Source organism: Amblyomma maculatum, chromosome 11, assembly GCF_055883805.1.
Source record: "Amblyomma maculatum isolate TAMU_Amacu chromosome 11, ASM5588380v1, whole genome shotgun sequence".
NCBI lineage: Eukaryota > Metazoa > Arthropoda > Arachnida > Ixodida > Ixodidae > Amblyomma > Amblyomma maculatum.
In genome coordinates this window covers 68,124,394-68,149,247 of record NC_139354.1, presented here as the reverse complement: position 1 = coordinate 68,149,247, position 24,854 = coordinate 68,124,394, and the positions used below count along the sequence as shown (strand labels likewise).

At 47.4% G+C, this 24,854-nt stretch overlaps 1 protein-coding gene across 3 annotated transcripts in view; it reads left to right on the top strand.

Moving 5' to 3' along the window:
* LOC146174049 (uncharacterized) overlaps positions 1–16,268 on the top strand; it is a 40,602-nt gene extending 24,334 nt beyond the window's left edge. The window contains exons 4-6 of one of the 3 annotated variants that reach the window (XM_084583978.1): positions 7,226–7,274; positions 8,570–8,823; positions 16,029–16,268. In XM_084583978.1, coding sequence (XP_084440104.1) covers positions 7,226–7,274; positions 8,570–8,823; positions 16,029–16,251 — 526 coding nt within the window. In that variant the 3' untranslated portion in view covers positions 16,252–16,268. The remainder of the gene's footprint in view (positions 1–7,225; positions 7,275–8,569; positions 8,824–16,028) is intronic. The other 2 variants (XM_084583979.1, XM_084583980.1) reach the window with 2 other exon arrangements.
* The last annotated feature ends 8,586 nt before the right edge of the window (positions 16,269–24,854 follow it).

Here is a 24,854-nt window from a genome sequence, read left to right as displayed (position 1 = left end):
TGCAGCCGCTTACACTCCATCATGGGGGACATATTTCTCTGATCACCTTCTTCGTGTGCGGATGCGGCCAATGCAGAAAATGTGCATATCGGAATTTAGAAGCTCTGGTGACATTTGGAGCACATTGTTAGCCACTACTTTCAGCCTGTGACTAACTTCAAGGCCAAGCTGTACAACACGTATCTTGCCTTTGGGCTTGGTATAGCTAAAATTATTCACAGAGCCAGATACATTTAAGTGATTATATCTTGTACAGCCCTCCAACATAGAGTTTATTGAAATATTTTCCAACTGTTCTGCTACCACAACTTGGTGGTTTTCGGACATTTCGTCAATATGGCGCATACGATGTCAATATTTGGTGGAGCCCAAAATACCCGATGTCTTCTTTTATGATCACAATCAATAAGTGTGCCATATGACTCGTTGTGGCCATCATACCACTATCTGTTTGTTGTTTATTCCCATTTTAATTATCAGTCAGGCTTTTTCAGCTCTGGATAAGCATTTCCTTCGTGGTATATAATGTAAGAGGTCTCCTGAGTGCAAAGCCCTGTAAAGGAAGTTAAATCTTGTACAATTCCTTTTTATAGCGTCAGCTACACTTCTAAAATATAAGGGGCTTTTCTGGAGAAACCAGTGAGGCATGTAGGTATTCTGGCCTAATTGATGTTCGAATGTACGGGATATGGCATTCCGGACATGCTCGACCATATAATGTGTGCAGAGAATGAAATTAGACCAGTGCGGTGTATGTCTGACTTGTAGCCCTGACGCACTGAAACCACTTGCTGTCGTCACAGTGTAACCTCGCGAACAACGCGATTAACGCATAGTGTATATAACACTCAACAAATAGATTAGGGTCGCGAGTTTGATTAGAACCTGTGCTGAACAGCACAGACCAACTTCCCTGGCCACGACCGCATTACCAATTACGCAATTTCCGTAGCCTGATATCGCACGGGTCAAACACTTTCTCGCGCTGGGTAGCGCCCGTGTTTAGGAAGTTCGGTTCGTGCACACATTAAATTTAATCGACCCCAAGCAGCCGGGTACATTTTCAAAGGAAAATTTGACGCATGAGCGACTATAAAGAAGAGTCAATTGAACTTGGAAGCGCCCTGTCTGAATTATTTCAGTGAAATGCTCCATGGTCGTATAGATTTCTAAAATATGAATGACTTATTACATTTCACGTGAGAAAAGCCAAACGGCCACAAAGAAACGCTATGCAGCTTTGTGAGTACTCAATTGAGAAAGCTAGCCATCGGGTAGATACAAATGTGTAATTTATTTTTGTTACCAGCTTTGTATGTATGAGTCAAAAGGTAGTCGGCCACACAGGGGCCTCCCATCGACCTAAGAAGTGCCAGATACCCTTGATCAGCTGTGCTGTGCAAATGCCGCTAAACATTTTCGGAGTGCTCCCCTGCGTTCCAAAGGGAAAAAGGTGTATCAGGCAGATTGATTGATTGATTGAAAACATCTTTATTTCTTCAGTATTCTCAGAACATGTGGGTGGGCCGCCTAGTCCGGTAGTCCATTGGCTGCTGCTGCTGCGCTGGCCCTCCCCACCAGCCAGTGCTGACGGTCAGGATCATCGCTGAGCAGAATAGCCTCCCACTGCTCCTCCGAGGGGTTGGGAATGGGGTCAACTAAGGGATTAAATTGGCATGCCCACACCATATGGTAGAGGTTAGCTACCTCTCCACAGTGTGGGCACTGCGGAGAGTATAGTGTAGGGTACCACAGGTGTAATTTAGCTGGTGTTGGGTATGTGTTGGTTTGTAATCTCCTAAGGATGTTCTCTTCTAACTTATTGAGGGATTTGTGTGGTGTTGGGTACTCCTTTCTGGCTGTTCTGTATGGCGCGAGATTGTCAGCATACACTGCTAAACCTATCAGGTCACGGCACCCTTTATGGTCATCAGGGGGAGACGCCCGGTATAGAAGAGCTCGGGCATGCCTGTGAGCGGCTTCGTTTCCTCCTGGTAGTTCCAGGTGACCGGGAAACCACATGATTGATGCTTGGCTGGGTGGGTGCTTAGTTAGCAATGACAACCCTGACTTATGAATTAATCCGTAATTGAAGTTGCGACAGGCGTTTTGAGAATCAGTGAGCACAACGGCGTTGGGGTTAGATGCTACAGCTAATGCAATAGCTGCCTCCTCTGCGTGGGTGGGGTTAGATGTTTTCACCGAGGCGCAGTTCACCATCGACCCCGCAGGCGTTGAGACTACGATAGTCATGACTCCATTGTGTGGTCCTGCTGCGTCCACGTAAAGGGTGTTAGTCTGCTTGTCCCATTTCTTCTGCAGGGCTTCCCCTCTTGCTATCCTCCTCTCGATGTTATATGCGGGATGCATATTCCGCGGAATGGGGTACACGTTGATGCGTCTTCTCACATCGCGTGTGACCTCTTCCCTTTGGTCAATTGTATAGGGCTGATTAACATGGATCTTCTCGAGCAGTTCTCTGCCGGGTGTTGTAAGTGCGAGCCTATTGAGTTGTGAGAGCCATTGTGCTTCCCACATCTCTTCGAGGGTATTATGTACTCCTAGAGCCATGAGCTTGGCCGTTGGCGTGGAGTTCGGTAGCCCCAGGGCCGTCTTGTAGGCTTTCCTGATGAGTGTCTCCAACTTTTCAATTTCCGACCTGGAGAGGTTAAGGAATGCCGTCCCGTACATTATCCGCGAGATCACGAAAGCTTGCACCAAGCGGATGGTGTCCCTTTCCTTCATGCCATGGTGTTTATTTCTGATACGATGTATCATCCGGAGGATTTGCTCGGTGGATGTTGTAAGCTTCTTCATTGTGGTGGTGTTCTGTCGCCCCTGCGGGATATACTGCCCTAGGATCTTGATCTCCGTGGGTTTCTGTACTGGGTGGCTCTCTATATACACCGAGATGTTCTGTGCTAGGGGTGTCCTCGGGTTCTTCAGAATTAGCAACTCGGACTTTTCCGCACACTGGAGGCCTCTCTCCCTGGCGTACCGGGCCACCGTGTCCGCTGCTGCTTGAAGACGCTCCTCGATCTCGGCGTCACTCCCCGAGTTGCACCAGACAGTGATATCATCCGCATACAATGTGTGTTTGATGCCGGGAATTTCGGAAAGAAGGCCTGGTAGATCTTTCATAGCTAAGTTGAACAAGAGGGGTGACAGTACCGCCCCTTGCGGAGTTCCCCTCGGGCCTAGAGTGATGAGATCTGATTTTATTCCACCGAAGTTTATAGTGGCTTGCCTGGCTGATAAGAAGTTTTTGATATAGTTGTAGGTTCTTGCGCCACAGTTGGTATCGGCGAGGCTTTGCAGGATATTTTTATGTAGAACGTTATCGAACGCTCCTTTCAAATCAAGTGCCAGGATGGCCCTTGTCTGTGACTTGGGAGGTGTCTCAAGGAGGTCTTTCTACAAGTACAACAGGGCGTCCTGTGTTGATAGGTGTGGGCGAAAGCCGAATTGAGTGTTAGGTAGGAGGTTGTTATCTTCTAAGTATCTACTCAGTCTCGTGTTGATGACCCTCTCTATGAGTTTCCCCTAACACGAGGTCAGCGATATCGGTCTTAGATTATCCAGTTTAAGGGGTTTGTTCGGCTTCGGAATGAACCGAACCTCGGCTGTCTTCCAGGATATTGGTAACGTTCCTGTAGCCCAATGCTGCTCGTTGAAGCATTCCACCAGCGAGGTGATGGTGTCATCGCTGAGGTTAAATAAGAGCTTCGCTGTTATCTGATCTGGACCTGGAGCTGCATTTTTTCTCATGGCCGCGATTTCTGCTTTTATTTCTTCTTTCGTGAGTGGGATGTCCAGCTCGGGATTCGGCAGCCCAGAATACTCCGGCTGTTCCACGACTTGGTCAGTGCACAGATACATGGTCTTGAGCTTTTCCATCAACTCTGTGTCCGTACCCGGGGTGGCGTGTACGATCTTCGTGAGCCTGTCTTTAGTGGCCGACTTGCTGCTGCTGGGGTCGATTAGGACACGTAGGAGCTTCCAAGTCTTTGACACCCCTAGCTTCCCCTGAATACCATCACAGAGCGAATTCCAGTTCTGTCTGGCTAAGGATATGGCATAGGATTCTGCCTTTTTGTTTATCTCCTCTATTTTTTTCTTGAGTTTGCGGTTAAGCCGCTGTCTGCGCCATCTCTTTGTCAATGAGTGCCTCGCTTCCCATAAATGTAGAAGGTGCGTATCGACCACTGGGCAGTCCTCTGTCGTGCAGACCTCTTTTGTAAAGGCTTTCAAAGTGTGCACCTCATCTTTAACCCATTCCTCTAGGTCGGTAATAGGGTTTGCAGGAGATGTCTGGGCCTTTCTCCACCTGTCCCAGTTCGTAACTCTTGCGATACCTATTTTGCGCTTGCACGCATTTGTGCTTATCTCCAGAGAGAGTATGAAGTGATCGCTTCCCAGGTGCTGTTCGGTATTCTTCCAAATGGCGCTTTGTATGTTCTTGGTGAACGTCAGGTCAGGACACGTATCTCTACTGACACTGTTTCCCAGCCTCGTAGGGTAAGTGGGATCGGTGAGGGTCGATAACCCTTCTTGCGTCACTACTTCTTCCAGTTTTCTGCCTTTTGGTGTCGCTGCCGGGTAGCCCCATGAAGGGTGTGGTGCGTTGAAGTCGCCCCCAATCACGCAGGGGGAATGGCCCACTGAGGTCAGAAATTTCTTTATGAGGGAACCCAATTTTGCGTACCTGTCTTTAGGAGGGCTGTATACATTCAATACGTGCGTGCTTGCCGCTCCTCTTTGGAGAGGAAGAATAGTTATATAGCAGTGCGCAATATCCGGCTCGAAAGGGTCGTGCAATATGGCAGTGTATAATTTGTGCACTAACGTGGCAGTTAACTGGTCGTGCTGGTAAGTGACATAGTCTTGGAGTTTAATAGGTATTAGGTGGGGTTCTTGAATTAGGATAGCTGCCGGTGGGTCAGACTCCTGAGATATAAGTAGATTTAGAGCAGCCTGCTTTCTCCTGTATCCCCGGCAGTTCCACTGCCAGATCTTTACTCTAGGTTTGGCTGGCATGTTGAATCCGTATCGGATGGCTCGTCCACTTGCATTGTACGAGCGAATTTCGACTTATGTCTTTAATACGCATGTTCCTTCCGAAGTGCAGAAATTGCCGTCTCCGTGTATCGTCGGTTGTTTGCAATCTGCTCTCGAATTTCTTGCAATTGGGGGTTCACGTAAATTGGAAAAGCTTGAAACTCCTCCTTGAAGGACCTCAGTTCTTGGATAATTTGTTGATAGACCTCGCCTAAGGCGGGCTGGGAGCTAGGTACTACCTGCTGTTTTTGGTTTTGAGGAGTCGGCTGAGTTACCGGGGTTATTGCGCTAGTAGTAGCTCGCTTAAGCTCTTGGTTTTGGATTGTTAAAGCACTGACTTGTTTTTTCAGACTTTCTATCTCTTTTTTGAGTGCTGCCAACTCCGTGTTATTCTGAGGGGAGGACGAGGGGAGGGGAGGCCACTCGCAAAGCTCACCTTCGAATCTGAAAGCTGACCCGAGGATGTCTTCTTCGGCGCCCCGGTGGTCTTGATGAGGTTCTCTTTCCCTTGTTCTTTACCCGCCTCCACGTGACTAGCGTTCTGGGTGGAGCCTGTTGCCCGGCGTCTTGAGCTGGAACGGCCGCGGGAGGCGGAACGAGAGCGGGAGACTGATGACGACGCTCCTCTGTGTCGCTGTGCAGGCTGCTTCTTCTGCCTTGGCCTGCTCCTATCTTCTTCATCTTCAAGTTTCGTTGTTGATGCCGCGTTTGATGACGCGGCACTAGCGTTCTTGTTCAGCGGTCTCTGAAATTTCTCCTTGCAGTCTCTTGCATAAGTCTTGTGCGGGCCCTTGCACAGCGCGCAAACGGGTGTGCACTCGTGCGTCTCATCTGGACTCGGCGTTCCACAGGTTTGGCAAGCAGCCCCCTTGGGTTTCGGGCAGACATCTGCTCGGTGACCTGGCGTTCCACAGTTGATACAAGCCGCCCTTAATTTCCGGTAGATGTAGCAGCGGCGCTCTGACCACCCGTAGTTGACCGTGAAGGGAACCTTCTGCCCGGCGAAGACGATGACTGCCGACGTAGTCTTGCCCAGTCGGCGCGCCCCCAGGATGGAATGGCTGGGTGAGGACACGTCTTGGAAGATAGAGTCATCACTCACTTCAGGCTTGATATTATGTATGACACCCCTGCAGACATCATCTGGCAAGGCAACATAAGCGGTGACCGTTATACTCTTGCCGTCGAGGTGCAGACAATTAAGCTTGGCGAGGCGGAACGCGTCTTCCTCACAGTGAGTACACACCATTATAATGTTCTGCTGGCTAACAACGCGCAGCGTTGGCTTTTCTTGTAGAGGGGTGTTGAGGGCTGCTTGGATCCCTAATTCGAGATCGTAGGAGCGTGGAGCCACAGATTGCAGATCCACCGCGGTTTTAGGTCGGATGATGACTTTGTATGGAAAATTCCTGAGACTCGGTAGACGCGGAGGTCTCGGTGCAGGAGGCTTTCGGTGTTCTTTGTTCCCCTGCTCTTTCTTGGGAGGCGTGGATTTAGCTTGCGCCGCTCTGTCGTTGTTGCGCCGGGACCATATGTTCCAGCCATGGCTGTTGTCTTCCTTCGGGAGATCCTGCGGGGGCATCAGCTGCTGCTGGGATGTTGGTACAAGAGTGAAGTCCATCTCCGTCGGGTCGTAGCCTCTTAGAGAATTCATCGTGGTCGTGGTAGTCATCAATGAAGCGGGAGCACTCACTGGCAAGCGTCGTTAGACCCGCGTTGCGCGAACGCTATGCCGCGCATCCGCGGGCGCACCGGCGTCTCCGCGGCGGTAAGGCACCCCAACCCCTTGGCCGTTAGGGTTAGCGCTGTTCACGGGGTAGCGAGAAGTCAGACAGCCGAAAATGTGGCACTCACAGGCTCACTGGTGGTATCAGGCGATGTCAGGTGTTGAAGGCAACCAGTGGATGCTAAATATATGGTGATCCAGTATTCTAATCCGCCGCAATCGAAGATTGTCAGCGGAGCCCATGAATCGCACGTCCGCTCCCAGTGGTGGAGGAGCAGGGTATCCTGTATCAGGCAGAAAATCGTGCGCCTGGGCTTCTTTCTTATACCTTGAGCTTCTCCCATTCCACTCTTTCCAGCTCAAATGCCATTCACCTCATTCTGATCACCATACCGCTAATCTAACTTTTACAAATTCACTCTTTTCTCTATTTCATTTCAGGGCAGGGAACTGGCGGTCTGCAAGCATTGAAAATAAATGTCTCGAAACGGTAACGCTGCTATTTCTTGGTTCTATTACGCGAAACAAATTGCAGATCAGTAACTATGTGTAAACTCCATTGAATGAAATTGTACTTGAAGTGCTTGCGAGTAATTCTTACTGTGAAAGGTGGTTTTGAGCGCTAGTTTCTTATCTATATATATATAATTCGCGAAACAATAATTTCAAAGAATTTGCTTCTTTGCTGCAAATTATTGTTGCGCATATCAGAAAAAGCAGCAGCTCTCTGGTTAGGTCTGGAGAAAATGCAAAATATCATTGAGGGATTGGAGGCTTGTTTCGTACTCTATTCTGTACACCAATCCATCGTAACGAACACAAGTTTTAGACTTAGGCATTAGCATAAAGGTTATCAGTCCTTCACTGCAAGAACAATTGACACGCCGACAAGGTGATATGGTGTGGGAGAGAATGAGCTGTAATGTCGGATGCTATTTGGTCCGCGCGGGCGAACTGCTCTCCTGACCACCAGTGTCTGTTTAGATTGTCAGTTACCCTGCTGTGTAAGTTCAAATCTTCCGCAACTCCACGTAACCTATTCCACGCGCGTGCAGGGGAGCTTTCTTCTGCCTTCTTATCCCTTTTTTTTTTGAAGCGCTTCTTTTTGCGTGCATGCGGAAATGGAAGCAAAGGAAACTTTCTGGAGCTGATATCGAAATCCGTGAATGATGTATTGAAAGTTTAATTGTTGCGATGGCCAATAGCCTATGCGGTCATGGAGTAGACTTTCTTCATGACAGCGTGGTCAGCTCTGCCTTCCATATGGTGTTTCGTTCCTTGACCATATTACATAAGAGCGCATAGACTTCCTCTGGTCGAAAAGACAAAAATAAATTTCTACTAACATTTTCTCGAAAGTGTTCGGAACATAGCAGGAAAAATGAAGTCGTGTAGTTCAGGTTGTGTCACTTTTCCTTAAGCTACAGTTCAGGTGTCCACAGAAAAGTTAGTCAGAAAATTAATTTTCCCTTCCGTAAAACCGTAAAAACCAATTGAAACAAAAATCCAACAGGTGTTTTTTTTAGTCGATATATATTGCCTCAGGGCATCAGTACCGTATGAGATGAAGAATGAATAAATGATTAAATGAATGGAAAAAGGTTGGCTGATTTTATGAAGTCCAGAAGTGAGCAATGATGAGGTCCCTGCGTCCAAGTGACGTATGAGGCAGGATTGGTTGCTGAAAGGCCAGCTATGCTCAGGTGCCGGATTCGTGTTGGCTTGAGTGCTGGGCAGTCCCACAGCAAGTGGTGGATGGCGGCCTCGACATCTTCGTTTTTACAGATCGGGCATCCTGGGCGAGGATATAAGTGTTGGAAGTATGACCACGTCCTAGTTACAGCTGGTGTAAGGGCAACACTGACCCGGATCCTCCTAAGCGCAACCTCCTCTGCACGGGTGAGACCGCGGGGAAGGGATATCGCACACGGAGGGATAATTGCACGTGTGCGGCGCCGGACGTGCTCCTTTCTTGACAAAAGGAGGGTAGCGTCGTCGACTTCGAGAAGCCGTGGGATTGATGCGTCTTGGCTGACGAGGTGGGTTGCAAAATCAGCTTGGCTTTGGGAAGGCAGCAGATCCCGTGGGACCCACTCAATGCGTATTGATTGTGGGATGCGCGCCGCAAGCTGGTGGATGTCCTGGCAAATTTTAGGGCAGCGGCTGACACGTCGGAGCAGACGTACTGTTTGAAATGCGTCAGCGCGGATGACAACGTGGGCTGTAGGGAGCATGGTCATAGAAGTCACGGAGCAGAGTGCCTCCTGAACTGCCACAAGCTCAGAGCAGAAAGATGTAAGTGGTTCCGAAAGCTGAAACGCAGTTGTCTGATTCAGGCTAGGTCTCCGTGGACAGTAGATTGCCGTTTTGGCTTCACAGCCTTGCAGGCTTCCATCTACATACACTACTATGTAATCTTGAGGCAGGTGAGTATCTTGTTCTTCAAATTTCTGGCGTAGCAACGATGCCGAGTTGGCAGACGTCGGTCTGCGGATGTCAGTTGGCTTGTTGTCTCCTAACTGTATAAATTTCCAGGGAGGGAGAACTGGCGCAGGTGGCTGAAGAATTCTGTGTGACGTTGCATACGCCCTTAGCTGCGCATTGTCCTGTAACGCTACGACCGGTATATATATATATATATATATATATATATATATATATATATATATATATATATATATATATATATATATATATATATATATATATATATATATATATACACCAAAATGAAGTCTTGGCCACGGTCAATAGTAGTGAAAAATGAAGACCAACGTGTGAAACAATTCATTGACGTTTCGGCTGTGGAACAGCCTTCGTCAGAATGTCCAACCGACATTCTGGACATTCTGAAGAAGGCTGTTCCACAGCCGAAACGTCAATAAAGTGTTTCACACGTTGGTCTTCATTTTTCACTATATATATGTATATATATATATATATATATATATATATATATATATATATATATATATATATATATATATATATATATCTACTACACGAAAAAGGTGGCGCCATATCACGTCATCCTGAATTATAATTTTCTTTCGCCATATGTAGTCCATTCTAGTAGGCATCTAGGTTGCGCTCCTTAGTATCATCCTTTCGATAAATTTTGTGGGCCAGCCGCTTCGTGCAGAAGCACAAACCTGCCAGCTCAGTGTGAGCCTAGTCTACTCGGGGGATAAGCACTGGCTGCATTCGCACTCTCAAACCATGCCCAAGAAGTCTTCAAAGGTCACTGTGGCCGGACCATTTATCGCAGGGCATTCCGGCAGGTGTCAGAGATTCGTCGTTTACAGATGTATACATTACCGTATATATGTAGCACGCGGCTTTAATTTCGTTAGTAACTAAGAAAGTATACCGGATATTCAACAAGGTTGACGACTGGGCGAGTTGGTAACGGTTCATTTTAAACCAGCCAAACGACGAGACACAGGAAAGGAACAAGACAAATATTCAGTTGTTAGTCTAGCCTTGTCTTGATCCTTTCCTGTCTCTCGTTTTTTGGCTGGTTTAAAATATACCGGATATATAAAAGTGATTATACAGCATTTGATTCGGTTATCAAAAAGCTTGCTAAGATAGGTTAGTACAGACACTATTCACAAGATGGTGCTGCTTGCTTTCGAACAGATGGCGTTGCTGCCCTTTCCGGATGTGTTTAACAAACCATCGCTTCGTGGATTCTCGATAATGAATCCCTGCCTAAGCGTCGGATCATTTTTTTTTTCATTTTCACTACAAAACAATTAGAAATTTAAAATGAGCCTAGTTGTTGTCTGCGTTTCAAAAAATTTCGTCATTCTGTAGCTTGTATATAGACTCCTTAAACGTGGAGCCGCATATTTAACAAGAATGATCAGGGCGTCGGCGGGCGTAAATATTGAAGAAACGGAAGAGGAAGACATCGTGATACCCAACACGAAACAACATTCCATTCTCATCGCTACAACAAGCGGGGAAAGGAAAATGAAATACGCGAGCATAAACCGAATTAAGCTAGGGGAAGAAGAAGAGGTGGCAGTCTTCGCCTACGTGGGCACTCCGGACGGGTGCGGCAAGGGTGTGGTGCACGGGGTGGATAGGACTTTCACCCAAGAGGACATCATGCAAATGCTAAGGCACAAGGCAAACTCGGAGGCTATCGGGGTAAGAAGACTCGGGAAAGATTCCACGACTATATTAATACTCTTCAAGGAGGAGAAAGTACCGAGGACCGTCATCCTTGGGGGAGCCCCGCACAGATCCTACCTGTATAAGAAGAAATATGAAGTATGCAAGGCATGCGGAAGACTAGGCCATAGAATCGACGTATGTCCAAACCCGACAAACATCAAGTGCCGTGGTTGCGGACAGGAAAATCCACCAGAGGACCACACCTGCAAGCTGAAGTGCCAACTCTGCGGGAAAGAGCACATGCTGGGGGACAGCAAATGCAAGCTGATCCATCGTACACCGTACGAAATCAAACAGAGAATCTGGGAAAAGAAGATGAAGAAAGAAGCGGAATCGGAGGGAGCAACCAACCAAATCGCAAAAACCCAAGAACACCAGAGCCGCCCAAGAGCCAGACAAGAAGGGGAGAAAGAAGGGTACAAGCCCAGGACGAGCTCCTTCCCTAGACTAGGAGAGGAGCAGCGGACAGCCTCCAGGGGACGAAGCTCTTCCAGGCGGAGGAGCCAATCCAGGGGACTGTCAAGCTCGAGAGCCACGACCCCCAGTCGAGACCGAGACGAACCAACAACCGAGAGTGGTGAGAGTAAAGGCGTGAGCTTCGCAGGCAAGGTTACCCAGGGCCGAAATATTAAGGACAAAAAAGACGAGGAAATAGAAAAATTAACAAGCATTATTAAGAGCATGAATGCAACGATCCTTAGTTTAAAGGAGGAAATACAAAATTTAAAAACAGAGCGCAATACAGTGGCGACTAAATCTCAAACAAAAGCAGGCGGATCTGAAATAGGGGCGCCCAACAAAATCGAAGGCCAACATCTTACAGCTCAAGTCGACAACAAGGGAGCGGATAATAATATGCTGGTCGAGGATACCTCTCCACCCCCATCTAAACGCAAAGTTAGGGAGGATAACAGCTCATACCTAAAAGTGGATGAAAAGCTAGAGAAAGTAGATGCGAAACTGGACAGAAGTCTTAAGAATTTCGCTAAGGAAAGAGACAGTAAACTTGAGGACTTAGCCAAGCAGATTCAACATATGCAGACTCCAGATGCAAAATCACTTTCACCTCATGACGGAGGCGCTCCTGCAATTAAAGGGGGAAACCGCCAACCTAAATGCGAGAGTGACTATACTTGAGGAGAACAAAACAAAGTTGAATAATGGACAGACCGCCCAATAACATCCAAATTTGGCAGTGGAACTGTCGCGGGTATCGACGCAAGCGACCGGTATTGCAGAGCACGCTGTCGATCCGCGAATCAGCCCCCCTTGCTATAGCGTTGCAGGAGACCGGCGGCCCGGCCAAATTGCAAGGGTATCGCGCCTTCCACAATGGGAAAGGGGACAAATCGAGAGTTACAACACTGGTGCAGAGAAACATAGCAACAATCCAACACGAATTAGAAGACAACGTCATAGAAAACGTCTTTGTAGAAATTCTAACAGGAAAAAAGGAGGAATCAAACACTTTCCTACTCAATATCTACAGCCCACCGAGACAACGGAAGGTCCGCTTCAGGGCGATAATGAACAAGGCACTTAAGATAGCAGGGAACCAGCCGCTAATTATAGTGGGGGACTTCAACGCCCATCATCCGGAGTGGGGGTACACTAAGGAAGACGCAAAGGGGAGACAGTTGTGGGAGGACACGCATAACCTGGGGATAACATTGCTGACTGACCCATTACACCCCATGCGGGCGGGGAACAGCGTTACCGCCGATACCTCACCGGACCTGACCCTGATTAAAAACGTAGAAACAACGCAATGGCTAAATACGGAACTCAACCTGGCGAGCGACCACTCAATAGTGGAAACCACGGTTGAAATCAGGAGTAAAGTCAAAGGAAAAAAGTGCTTCCGGACGAAAATCACAGACTGGGACCGATTTAGAGAGATTAGGGGGAACAGAGACCTAACAGAGATAGGAAATATAGAGGACTGGTGCGAAGCGGTAAAGAAAGACACCAGGAAAACAACTAAGACGCTAGAAGGGGAAAAAGCTCCGGAAATAGCGGACGCCCGACTCCTACACCTGTGGGAGGCCAAACAGGACATGGAACGTCGACTTAAAAGGCAACGCAGAAACAACAAAAATCTCAGAAGAAGACTGGCGTGTCATAACAAAGAAATAGAAGATTACGCCTTTAAACTATGTGAACAAAATTGGACTAACAAATGTGGCGACATGGAAAGGAATATGAACCTCCCGCAGACGTGGAATATCCTAAGACATTTAATAGACCCTGAAACGTCCAAAACACAAGCACGAGTCAAAATGGCTAAGGTTAGACACGCATGCGAAGAGCAGGACGATGACATATTCATGAAGAAACTCGTCGAGGCATACATAGGGGACACCGAAATTAGAGAGCTGCCCGACTACCAGGGAATTCCAAATGAGAAGTTAGATGCGCCCATCACGAGAGCTGAAGTAAGGGCGGAGATAGCGAAACTCAAAACCAAGTCAGCTCCAGGTCCAGATGGAGTCACGAATAAAATGCTCAAGAATTTAGATGACAACTCGATAGAGGCCCTTACCAGCTACATGCAGAAATGCTGGGAAAAAGGGGAGATCCCACCGCTGTGAAAAGAAGCTACCGTGATCCTGATCCCAAAACCCGGGAAGCAACCGAAACTGGAAAATTTCCGGCCTATATCGCTCACGTCATGTGTAGGAAAGTTAATGGAACACATAATTCAGACCAGAATTTCAAATTATATGGAGGAAAAAGAGAAATGGCCAGACGAGATGTATGGCTTCAGGCCCCATCTGAGCACACAGGACGTCATGCTGCGGCTGCAGCAAGACATAATTAATTCCAAAACCAAAGATGCGAAAGTCATTATGGGACTGGACCTAAAAAGGGCTTTCGACAACGTCAAGCACGAAGCCATCTTGGAAGGGCTCCAGCAGGCAGGAATAGGGCTAAAAACTTATCGCTATGTCAGAAATTTCTTAACGGACCGCACGGCGGTTATAACTTTCCAGGAAATGCAATCTGGGGTGATCAGGCTAGGTAACAGGGGGACACCTCAGGGATCGGTACTGTCACCCACCCTTTTCAACAGGGCCATGAGAGGGCTCCCGAAGGAATTGCGGAAAATTGGGAATTACAAATTAAATTACAGCCTGTACGCGGACGACATCAATCTCTGGATCAACAGAGGGAGCGACGCAGAGATCAATGAAACGCTGCAGGCGGCAGCAGATGTCATCTCTAAGTACGCGGCGGACAGAGGACTTAAATGTTCACCTGAAAAATCAGAAATTTTCGTGTATAATGACAAGACACTCAGGAATAAACCTCCCTCTGACCCACAGGCGTACGTGGAAGGAAGGGAGATACCAAAAGTAGAGACAATACGAATATTGGGACTCCACTTACAAACACACGGAAGGAACACGATCGCCATTAAAAAGTTAGAAAACCACGCGACCCAGACATTAAACCTCATCAGGAGGGTCTCACGTAACTGAGGCGGCCTCAAGGAAAAAAACCTCCTGAGATTGGTACAAGCCTTCATCATTAGCAGAGTGGGCTACGCCACGCCATATCTGAACCTAAAGGCAGATGAGAGGAGAAAGATAGACGCGCTCATCAGAAAATGCGTTAAAAAGGCCCTAGGCCTCCCAACATGTACATCGACGGAGCAGCTACTGGCCCTAGGACTGCACAATACGATTTCAGAAATCACGGAAGCGGTTAAAACCTCGCAACTTGAAAGATTCAGCACGACGCGAGTGGGAAGAGCTACGCTAAGTAACCTTGGAATAGCCACAGACAGGGGGCAAAAGGAAAGGGTTGATATTGACAGGAAAATCAGGGCGCACCTAAGAATCCCTCCCCTACCCAAAAACATGCACCCTGAGTTTAATAGGGAAAGGCGACAGAAAAGGGCGGAAGCGATAGAAACAATATATCGGAGCAAACCCCCAAATGAAGTTGCCTACGTAGATGCGGCAGGAAACAGACACAGTCGATACATGACCAAAGCGGCGGTAGATGGGGGAGGCACCCTCATCACGGTGGCTACCATACTAGGGAAAGAAACCGAGATAGCGGAGGAAGCTGCGATAGCGATCGCTTGTGTTGGCACCAAAGCTAGATATATTATTAGCGACAGTAAAACTGCAATCCAAAATTTCAGTAGGGGGAGGGTAAACCCCCTCACCACCAAAAATTTAACACAAGGAGTGATTGATAGGACGATCAACATCATCTCGACCCCGGCGCATGAATCTGTCAGCGGTAACGAGGCGGCCCAGAGTGCAGCTCGAGATCTCTACCTCCGAGCTGTACAGGATGGCTCGGCTCAGGCAGAACATAATAGAGAAGGGCGACTAATTTCGTATCAAGACATTACAGAACACTACAGGCAATGCCGGAGGCGTTTCCCCCCACCAAACACGGCGTTAAATAGAGGTCAGGCAATGGCGTGGAGACGCCTGCAGACTGGAGTATACCCAAACCCAGTACTAAATAAACATATCCGATCTGACTGCGAGGACGATAAATGTAAAAAGTGTGGGGCGAGAGGAACCCTCAACCATATAATTTGGGAGTGCGCTTACTCCCCAGGCAGGGCGCAAAACATTAGCACTAGGGAAGCCTGGGAAACCTTATTGCGAAGCTCGGACCCTGAGCTCCAACTCACCGTCGTCCAACTGGCAGCAGAGGCCGCCGGCGAAACCAAACCGCCAGCATCTAATGCGACCATCCCGTGCGGCTGGGCCGCTAAGTCCCCTCCCCCTTACAGGGGGGTGAGACAGAGCGGCCCAGGCGGTGTGGTCCTTCTCTGTTGGACAATAAAAGTTTTCAACAACAACAACAACATGCGTTTTTAGCGCCACTTGAAGAAGTATGAAAAACAACTTTGCCTTGCAGAATTCTGTTGGGAAACAAATTTTGTCACATTGACTCTTACGCTTAAAATTAGGATTTTGCTGCAGGGGATATAAATGGTAACATTCTTGCAAAGGAAATATATAATTGTGGTCTCCACTTTGCATTTTGCTGTACTTATTTTGAAAATTTCGCCCTGGCATCTTTGCAGTGCCGTCCAGGAGGTCCCTGGGATCAATGCCCCGTCGGATGTGGATGCTACGGGGAACAAGGAAGCCGGTGGTACGGAGTGTGTTTCAGTCGTGATGGTCCGTACCCTCCTGGCGTCAATCCAAAGTTCATTGGACCTATACGCAGAAGCCAGTCGCATACGAGAAGCTCCACTCCGAAGTAAAGATATACTTAAGAGGGATATGTTGTATTCGTCGGAATAAATATTATTAACCCGAAAGCGTTACTTCGCTATATTCACAGATTTCTTTCCGCAGAACTTGTCCGCAGACCGTCTCCGCAGACCGCGTCGCAAAATTGTGTCCGCAGCAGTTGCGGGTAACTGTTGAAGTGGTAGAGGTTAATGAGTATTGTCAATCGATAGAGGCTGTTGAAATGTTGCTGCAGAAAAAATAATTAGGCCAATAAGTTAATTAGGTGATTAATTAGAATAACTGGCTCACCAGAAAGGAGGGGCGCAGTATATGCCACACGTGTTTTGTGGACACCTGTACCACGCCTTAAGGGAAAAGAAGCAGGTGGTAATGAAAGCGGAAAGAGAGAAACGGGTGTCAGTAGTGAATATGACGTCAAGGATGGGATGTCATGCAACCGAAAGTAGAGCCGAAAAGAGGGCATAGGAAGAGATTAGCGCGCAATTTGAAAGTACCAAAGACAAAAATGGGCGAACAAGAAGTGAATTAAGCTACTAGAAGCACCAGAAGAAACCAACAGCAGCATCCGTGCGTTCGCATTACTCAATATAGATTTCTCAGTGCGCTTTAATGTTTTCTTGTGAATATATATATATATATATATATATATATATATATATATATATATATATATATATATATATATATATATCATGTCAAATCAAACAAATCAAAACACAAGCTATCTATTTAAAAGAACACGTTTATTTGTATCCATATCAATGACGTTATCTTCGATACCTGAAAAAGCGACAGGCATGATCTAGTCGTCTGTATGAGAGATATAATAAATGTGTTTGTTTGTTTGTTTGTTTGTGTGTGTGTGTGTGCGTGTGTGCGTGTGTGTTTGTGTGTGTGTGTGTGTTTGTGTGTGTGTGTGTGTAAATAGAGTATTCATGGGAATAGTACTGACATTTTTTAAGATTGTGATATGTGGAATCTAACGTCCCAAAGCTACTCATGCTATGAGAGACATTTTTACAGCCTGAGTCTCTTTGGGACGTTAAACCCCAAAAATCAAAATAAGAACTATAGTTGCTTGGCAGAGAAAGTGGCAAAGAAACACATTATATCTTTCCAAATTCAAGCTGCCGCCAATATGCAAGATGGCTGCTGTCATTTCTACCCCTTTTAACCTGAAGAGTCTGACAGGGCACTCACTCTCAGGGGCCGGGACTCTGACCAAAAGAAGTATCACTTTTGTCAAATAAAGAAACAAGGTGAATTTGATTCAGTAGGATTTCAAGGTTACCTCATTTATATGTGATCAGTCATTGAGAGGACTTGACATTAACGGATGCCTCGAGGCCAACTATCACATAGTGTATCAATGCCCATTGCTATAATAACTCCACTATGTTTGCAGTATGCCGAAATACATATATATAAGAAATAAGCGTACTCGTTGAGCCGTGACTCGACAACAGTTTAGAAAAAGTGCCTCGGACAATAGCAGGGATGTGATCCGAAGTGAGTAAACATCGATAGAAAATAATATAGAAACACGAGAAGAAAAAAAATGATTTTGGTTAAATATTTCTAGTTTATGTGAGATTTGACACTACTACTATAATTCCTGTAGTAAGGAGGCTTTTGTTTTGCTTACATTGTGCTCAGGGGCACACCACATTTTGTCAAGACACCAGTTAACTCAAGCCGCCCAACTAGACGAAAACTAATTTTATTTGGCATCGAAAACGAAAAAAATGTAGACTCCCCCCCCCCCCCTCTCTTATAATCTTCGCAAAAGTACAATTCTTTGGTGCTTCGAAGTTGCAGCGGGTAAAGAACTTGGGTAACTGCTTTGGTCGCTAGAGAAACTGGATTTTTTTCTTTCTTATGTTGATACAGACGTAACCAAATTGTTCACATGAGCAGAGTTCTTGTGACCTACACACTGTTTCTTGAGGTAGCTGAAATCCAGCCCAACTTAAATTAAAATTGTTTCATATCATAAGCATGTACTGGACGAGAACTTTACTTCTTAATGGCCTACAGCAAGAACAACTACAGCGACAGGCATATGAGAAGTATATAGTTAGAATACATCCGACAGTAGATGATAAATGCTCCAGATGTCCTGGATACAGGATGTTGTTGCGGTATGAGGGGCGGCAGTCTTCCGTCTGCCGGTCTCTGCGCGTAAGTATTGCCGCTAGCGACTCGCGGAGGTATCAAAGTGGTAAGTACCTTAATGACTTGGTGTTATTACTGAAATGCTATTTATTGCACTTGCAAATAATACAGAGGATACCCGCCTAGCTACACAACATCAACAAGGCCTTCTTTGGAATGAGAAGGCTACGTGAAAGGGACGTGTGGGGCACTCCCTGGCTGGGGATAGGGGGTGCGACTTCGGCAGCAAACATTTGCGCTCCACACTTTTCGGATAAAGCCTTACACCGGCGTTTGCCGGGACAGGCGGCGAGAGCTAGCGGTATTTACCGGCTGCTCCTCTGTTAGGAAATAAAAGAGGGGTGGTCATGAATGACGCATCCTTATGAATGCGCTGCATACTCTGTACCAGATATCGGGAGAGGCAGCGAGAGACATCCGCTCGCGTTGGTAGCTAGTTCCAGAAGCTCCGTGTCGTATTCTCGCGGGAATCCGCGTAGAAATCTAGGTGGCGCACACATTACTGGTCTCCTTCCCCCAAGAGGAGGTAATTCCCGCCTCTCCCTGCCGGTTATAGGCAGCGGTGAGAGGGGAGAAAACTGCCTTTCCCTACTGTAAATACGGGAATGTAATGTGAGGGTGCGAGGTCCCTATTATTCCTGTTTGCCTCCTTTCCTTTGCCGCTAAACTTTATGTATGCATTGTGTGCCTACTGCGCCCCTCAAGGGAAGAGGCTTTAAGAGAACGTACGTGGTTTTCGCAGCAATACAACATTATAGGAGCAAATGCGCGATTTGCCTCAATTTGAGGGAGACCAAGAAATAGACCAGCAGTGCGAAGTTCATGACAGTATTGAGAATTAGAAGTTGGAAGTGCACGAAAATCCATCAAATTTTAATTAGAGTCATTGTTCGGGCAATGGGCAAACCATATATTTGGGCACACCAGATTACTCGAAATCGGAGGTTTCTGTCGCCAGCATAGCTAACACCGCTACTGTCGCGTTCGGTCCCTGGCCGGACACCGAGCGCGGCCGGGCAGCGGGCAGGAAGGAACTGAGACTTGCCCCGATCCCGGCACAATAACAACAACCCTTTATTTGACGCGAACAGCATCTTATATAGCAAGCACACATGTGACCAGTGACGTCACGGACAGACAATGTTTCAGACGCGGCACAGGCGCTATCAGCACATCTCCCCTTTTCTCTGAAAAGATACATTGGCATTTGCAACAAACTTAGCACTGCCACCAACAAAGGATGAACACTTTTTAATGGATGCAACCAATGCTCAAAACAAAATAACAGTCAGTCATTGAACCCATATCGGTCTGGCGGTCGGACATGACGGCCAAATCGTGTTCTATATCCAGGAGGGCTAGTTTGCGGCAAGGGGGTATCTGATGGATCGGCAGGTGCCTTCGGTTTAGATGGATTAGTTTCCTGTTCCATTTCTACCCGACTATCATATGCCTGCGGAAACTCATAGCTACCTCCTCCTTCCTCGCAGTCATTCTGCTGGGAAACAAAGCGAACCAGGAATTTCCTGTTTCTTTCTAGAACTACACCCGTAGAAGTTCTAACTACATATGACCTCGGACGTTGTGCAGGACGTAAGACTCGCGCTTTCACTTTGCAGTCTGTCACCAATACTTCCGCTCCTGGTTTGAGGACTGGCAGCGGATGAGCCCTATGACGACTATTGAAGTACCTACGCTGCCGCTGTCGGATGGTTACATCGCGATCTCTGAACTTTTTCAGGCTCACCTTCTGGGGCAGAAGGCTCTTGGGAGGGACAGGGACTGTTGTGCGTAGCCGCCTACCCATCAGAAGCTCTGCAGGGCTTTTTCCCAGTGGCCCTGGGGTGTCCCTGTACGCTAGCAGCGAAAGATAGGGGTCCTTAGCTTTTATAATCAGCCGTCTAATTGTTTGGACCATCCTTTCTACTTCCCCATTTGCTTGAGGGTATCTGGGGCTCGTCGTCACAGTGCGGAAGCCATAGTCACGAGCAAAAGACTGGAATTCCTGAGAAACAAATTGTGTTCCATTATCCGAGATGACAACCTCTGGTATGCCATGTCTTGCAAAGAAACTTTTGAGGTGCATAATGACAGTGACACTTTTTGTCGAAGATAGCAAGGCTACCTCTGGGTATCTAGAAAAATAATCTACTACCACCAAATACCAGTTTCCCTCAATATGGCAGAGATCAGCACCTAGCTTTTGCCAAGGACGCTGTGGAGTGGTTGTCGGAATCATTGGTTCCGACTTTTGTTGCCTGTGTTCCGCGCACACTGGGCAATCAGTTACCAACGCTCTCAGCTGGCAACTCAACCCAGGCCACCATACGGACTCTTTGGCTCGAGCTCTGCCTTTCTCGATTCCTTGGTGACTCTCGTGCAAGCGCGTCAAGACCTCTGCGCGTAATTTTTGTGGAATCACTAGCCGCACACCTTTGAGTAGCACGCCTTCAGCGACTGTCAGCGTTGCTCTTTCCTGCCAGTATGGACGCAACACCATCGACAGCGATGAGAACTTGGGCCAGCCTTCCAGGCTGAATTTTGTGAGAGTTTGGCAGACTTCATCGGCTGCTTGTTCAGCTTTGACTCGTTCAAAAAGGCTAGCCTCGACGGCATTTGTCAAACAGCTCGAAACGAATTTCGCGACTTCGCCAACACTCAGCGCATGAGCATCAATTTGGTTTCCCTGAATCGGGGCTCTAGACAATACATCTGCAGTAACGAGGCTCTTACCCGGGACATGCACAACCGTAAAGCTGAACCGCATAAGTCTCATGCGAAAGCGCTGAATACGAGGAGGCAAAACATCTAAAGGTGATTTTCCCAACAACGTTACAAGTGGTTTGTGGTCGGTTTCAAACACAATTTCAAGACCTTTGATGCACCCTTCGAATCGTTCTGCCGCCCAAGTCATTGCCAACGCTTCCTTCTCAATCTGAGAGTATCTGGTTTCGGCAGGCGTCAGCGAGCGTGACGCAAATGCAACAGGTCTTTTTTCATTGTTTGGTTGAACTTGTATCAATACGGCCCCCAAACCGAATGATGACGCGTCAGCGGTAAGAATCGTAGGGTACTTTACATCATAGTTAGCCATGACGCGCTTCGAAGAGATAACGTCTTTGACGTACGACAGCGCTTGCTCTTGGGCTGGTCCCCACATCCATTCGAAACCCTTCAAAAGCAAGTGACTTAAAGGCGCCGTTTTCGAAGCCAAATTTGGTATGAATCTTGCCAGATGATTAGCCATACCGAGCAGCCGTCGAACGTCAGACACGTTAGCTGGCGTCGCCAGTTTTTTGATAGCACAAACTTTTTCAGGATCCGGCTTGATGCCATCTTTACTAAGCACACAGCCAAGAAATTTTATCTCAGTTACCCCAAAGGCACACTTTTCTTTGTTTAGCGTAACACCGGCACTGGAGAGACGATCTAAAGTCAGACGCAGGCGTTCGTCATGTTGAGCCTTGTCGTTACCAAAAATGAGCACATCATCCATTAGGTTTATCACGCCTGGGATTCCTTCAAGTATCTGCGACATTTTCCTCTGAAAGATCTCGGGTGCCGACGTTATTCCAAACGGCAGTCTTTGAAAACAGTATCGCCCAACTGGCGTTATGAACGTAGTTAACAACTGGCATTCGGGCGACAACTTAATCTGAAAGAAGCCGGAGTTGGCGTCCAACTTCGAAAACACAGACGAACCACCTAAAAGACCGAAGCTATCATCCACAGTCGGCATGACATAGCGTTCGCGAAGTACACTTTTGTTTAATTGAGTCAAGTCAACGCAAATACGAACCGCTCCAGATGGTTTGAGTACTGGCACAATTCCTGCACACCATTCTGTTGGTTCTTCTACTTTGCGGATCACGCCATCTCGCTCCATACGCTCGAGCTCTTGCTTAACTCGGTCACGCAAGGGTAAGGCTATGCGACGCGCAACATGAATTGCAAAAGGTGTCGAGTTCGGCTTTAGTCTAATTTTGTATTCTCCTTTTATCGCTCCTAGACCACTGAAAAGCTGCGGGTAGGAAGCTTTGACGGCTGTTGCGCTACTGACCGAGTCCGCAAATTTAATAACTTCCAGAGCCTCAAGCGCTGGGAGACCCAAAAGTACGGAGCGTAATGGTGAGACCACGTACACAATTTGCTGTACAGTGTTTTGTTTCCACTGGATAGTGGCATGAAACTTTCCCAAAACATTCAGTGGCTCATTCGACGGGCCTGTTAGGATTAGGTCGCACTTTTCTAGCCTGGTAGGTAAACCGGGAAACGTCGAGGGCACAACAGAAACTTCGGCACCGGAATCAACTTTAGTGAACGCCGGAGTGCCGTTAATGACGACCTGTACATACCGAGAATTAGAGTACTCCCCGTTCACTACGCTAACGAAGAACGCCGCCTTGTCCATATGGAGAGAAGAAAGCTGTACCTTCTTTCCATCACGTGCAGCCTTTTTTCGACATACAGCTGCGAAATGTCCGGAACAACCGCAGTAGTTGCATTTGGCTGCTTTTGCCGGGCACGAGGCTCTGGGGTGCGTTCCTTGACCGCAGTTGGGGCACGACCCGGGGGTGCCTGGTCGGTAGGACTGGACTCTGGGACGCGCACCTTGTATTCCAGATGAATAGTTCTTTGACGAGCTGTCCGAGTGCTGTCCTGAAGAATACTTTCTGGGCTGTCCTTGGTTGCTGACCGCGCCAAGATTGCCGGTCGCCGTTACCAAGGGTTCGTCGCCGGTTTCTCGCAGTTGCAGCTGCTGTCGTTGGACGGTCTCCTTTAAACGCGCTTTTGCCAAAGCGCTGGCGAGAGTCAAATTCGCATCCATTTGAAGCGACTCAGAGAGCTTAGCGTCCCTGAGGCCGACCACGAACCTGTCGCGAATCATGCGTTCCTTTTCCTGGTAGTCGCACCGGTCCGCCATCGTGTGCAACGCGGTAACGAATTGGTCGACGGACTCTCCAGGTTCTTGAGTGCGACGGTGAAAGCACGCGCTCTCATAAACAAGGTTCCTTGCGGCGACGAAGTGCTCGTCGAACTTCTTTTTGACGACTTCGTATTGCTTCTGTTCTTCTTCAGGTAATGAAAAAGTAGAGAAGATTTCTCTTGCTTGCCTGCCCATCGTATAAAGTAGCGTCCGGACCTGCGCTTCTTCATTCCGCTCATTTAGGCCCGAGGCGAAGCGGTAGTCATCAAAGAGTTGGATCCAAGAAGGCCATTCGGACGTCCAGTCGAACCTTGGCGGAGCTGGAACCGCGAACATGCCGTGGGAGGGCTTGGCTGCGTTGTCCTCTGACATGGCGCCCGTTGACGAAGTTAAGGCAACGCCTCTCAAACGCCAGAGGATCCCACTTCTGACACCATGTCGCGTTCGGTCCCTGGCCGGACGCCGAGCGCGGCCGGGCAGCGGGCAGGAAGGAACTGAGACTTGCTCCGATCCCGGCACGATAACAACAACCCTTTATTTCACGCGAACAGCATATTATATAGCAAGCGCACATGTGACCAGTGACGTCACGGACAGACAATGTTTCAGACGCGGCACAGGCGCTATCAGCACAGCTACTGGCAATTTGCGGCAACAGGGGATTTTCTTAACCCTCCTGATTCAAAACATCATTATTATATTTGAAAAGTACATGCGTTTCCTCTCCTTTCCCGCAATATGTTTGCTTTGGAGATCTCCGCCATCTTTTACTAATAAATAGGCAGAAATATAAGCATAAAGACTTGATTTGAAGACCTAGCTACTGCTAGAGGTACAATTTGAAATGAAAAGTTCCGGGTTATGTAAGGTCACAAAATCTTATTTGAAGTGGAGACATGCCGAGATCATAGGTTATGAAGGATCTACTGTGGGCATATAGAATTATTTTATTAAGTCGCTAGTTAACTGATTTTGTGCAGCCAATCTGCGCAGGCTGTGCTCAAGTCATAGCAATGCAGGTGAGCGTTATATTTATGAATTAGTAGGCAGCAATATGAAAACGTACTGAATGCTATATTTTTTCGGGAACATGCATCGTTGTATTTTCTATTCTGCATTGCTTATTAAAACCAGCACGAGAGCTTAGGCTGTCTTCTTTGTGGACGAGAAAATAAATCTGAGTGTTAAGGTACGAGTAATTATTTCATGACGATCGGCGACGCCTTTCACAATTGCAATCAATCAATCAATCAATCAATCAGTTTATTTCCAGTTTTCTTTACAAAAAACTGAGGGCGGCAAGATAAAAGCAGTCGTTACGACCGCTTGACAAGCCTCGCCACCCCTACAAAGAGGCAGTTTTGTAGCGACTGAAAGGGCGAGATTGATATACACTTGTTGTTACACACGGAAGAAATAGAAGGTAAAAGACGCATACACTCAAAATTATCAGGGTACATCGGACGTCCAGGAATAAAAAGACAGAAAAAGAAAGGAAAAAGAAACATAGTGGTTACATAACATTACAATTCAATACATGTTTGCAGAA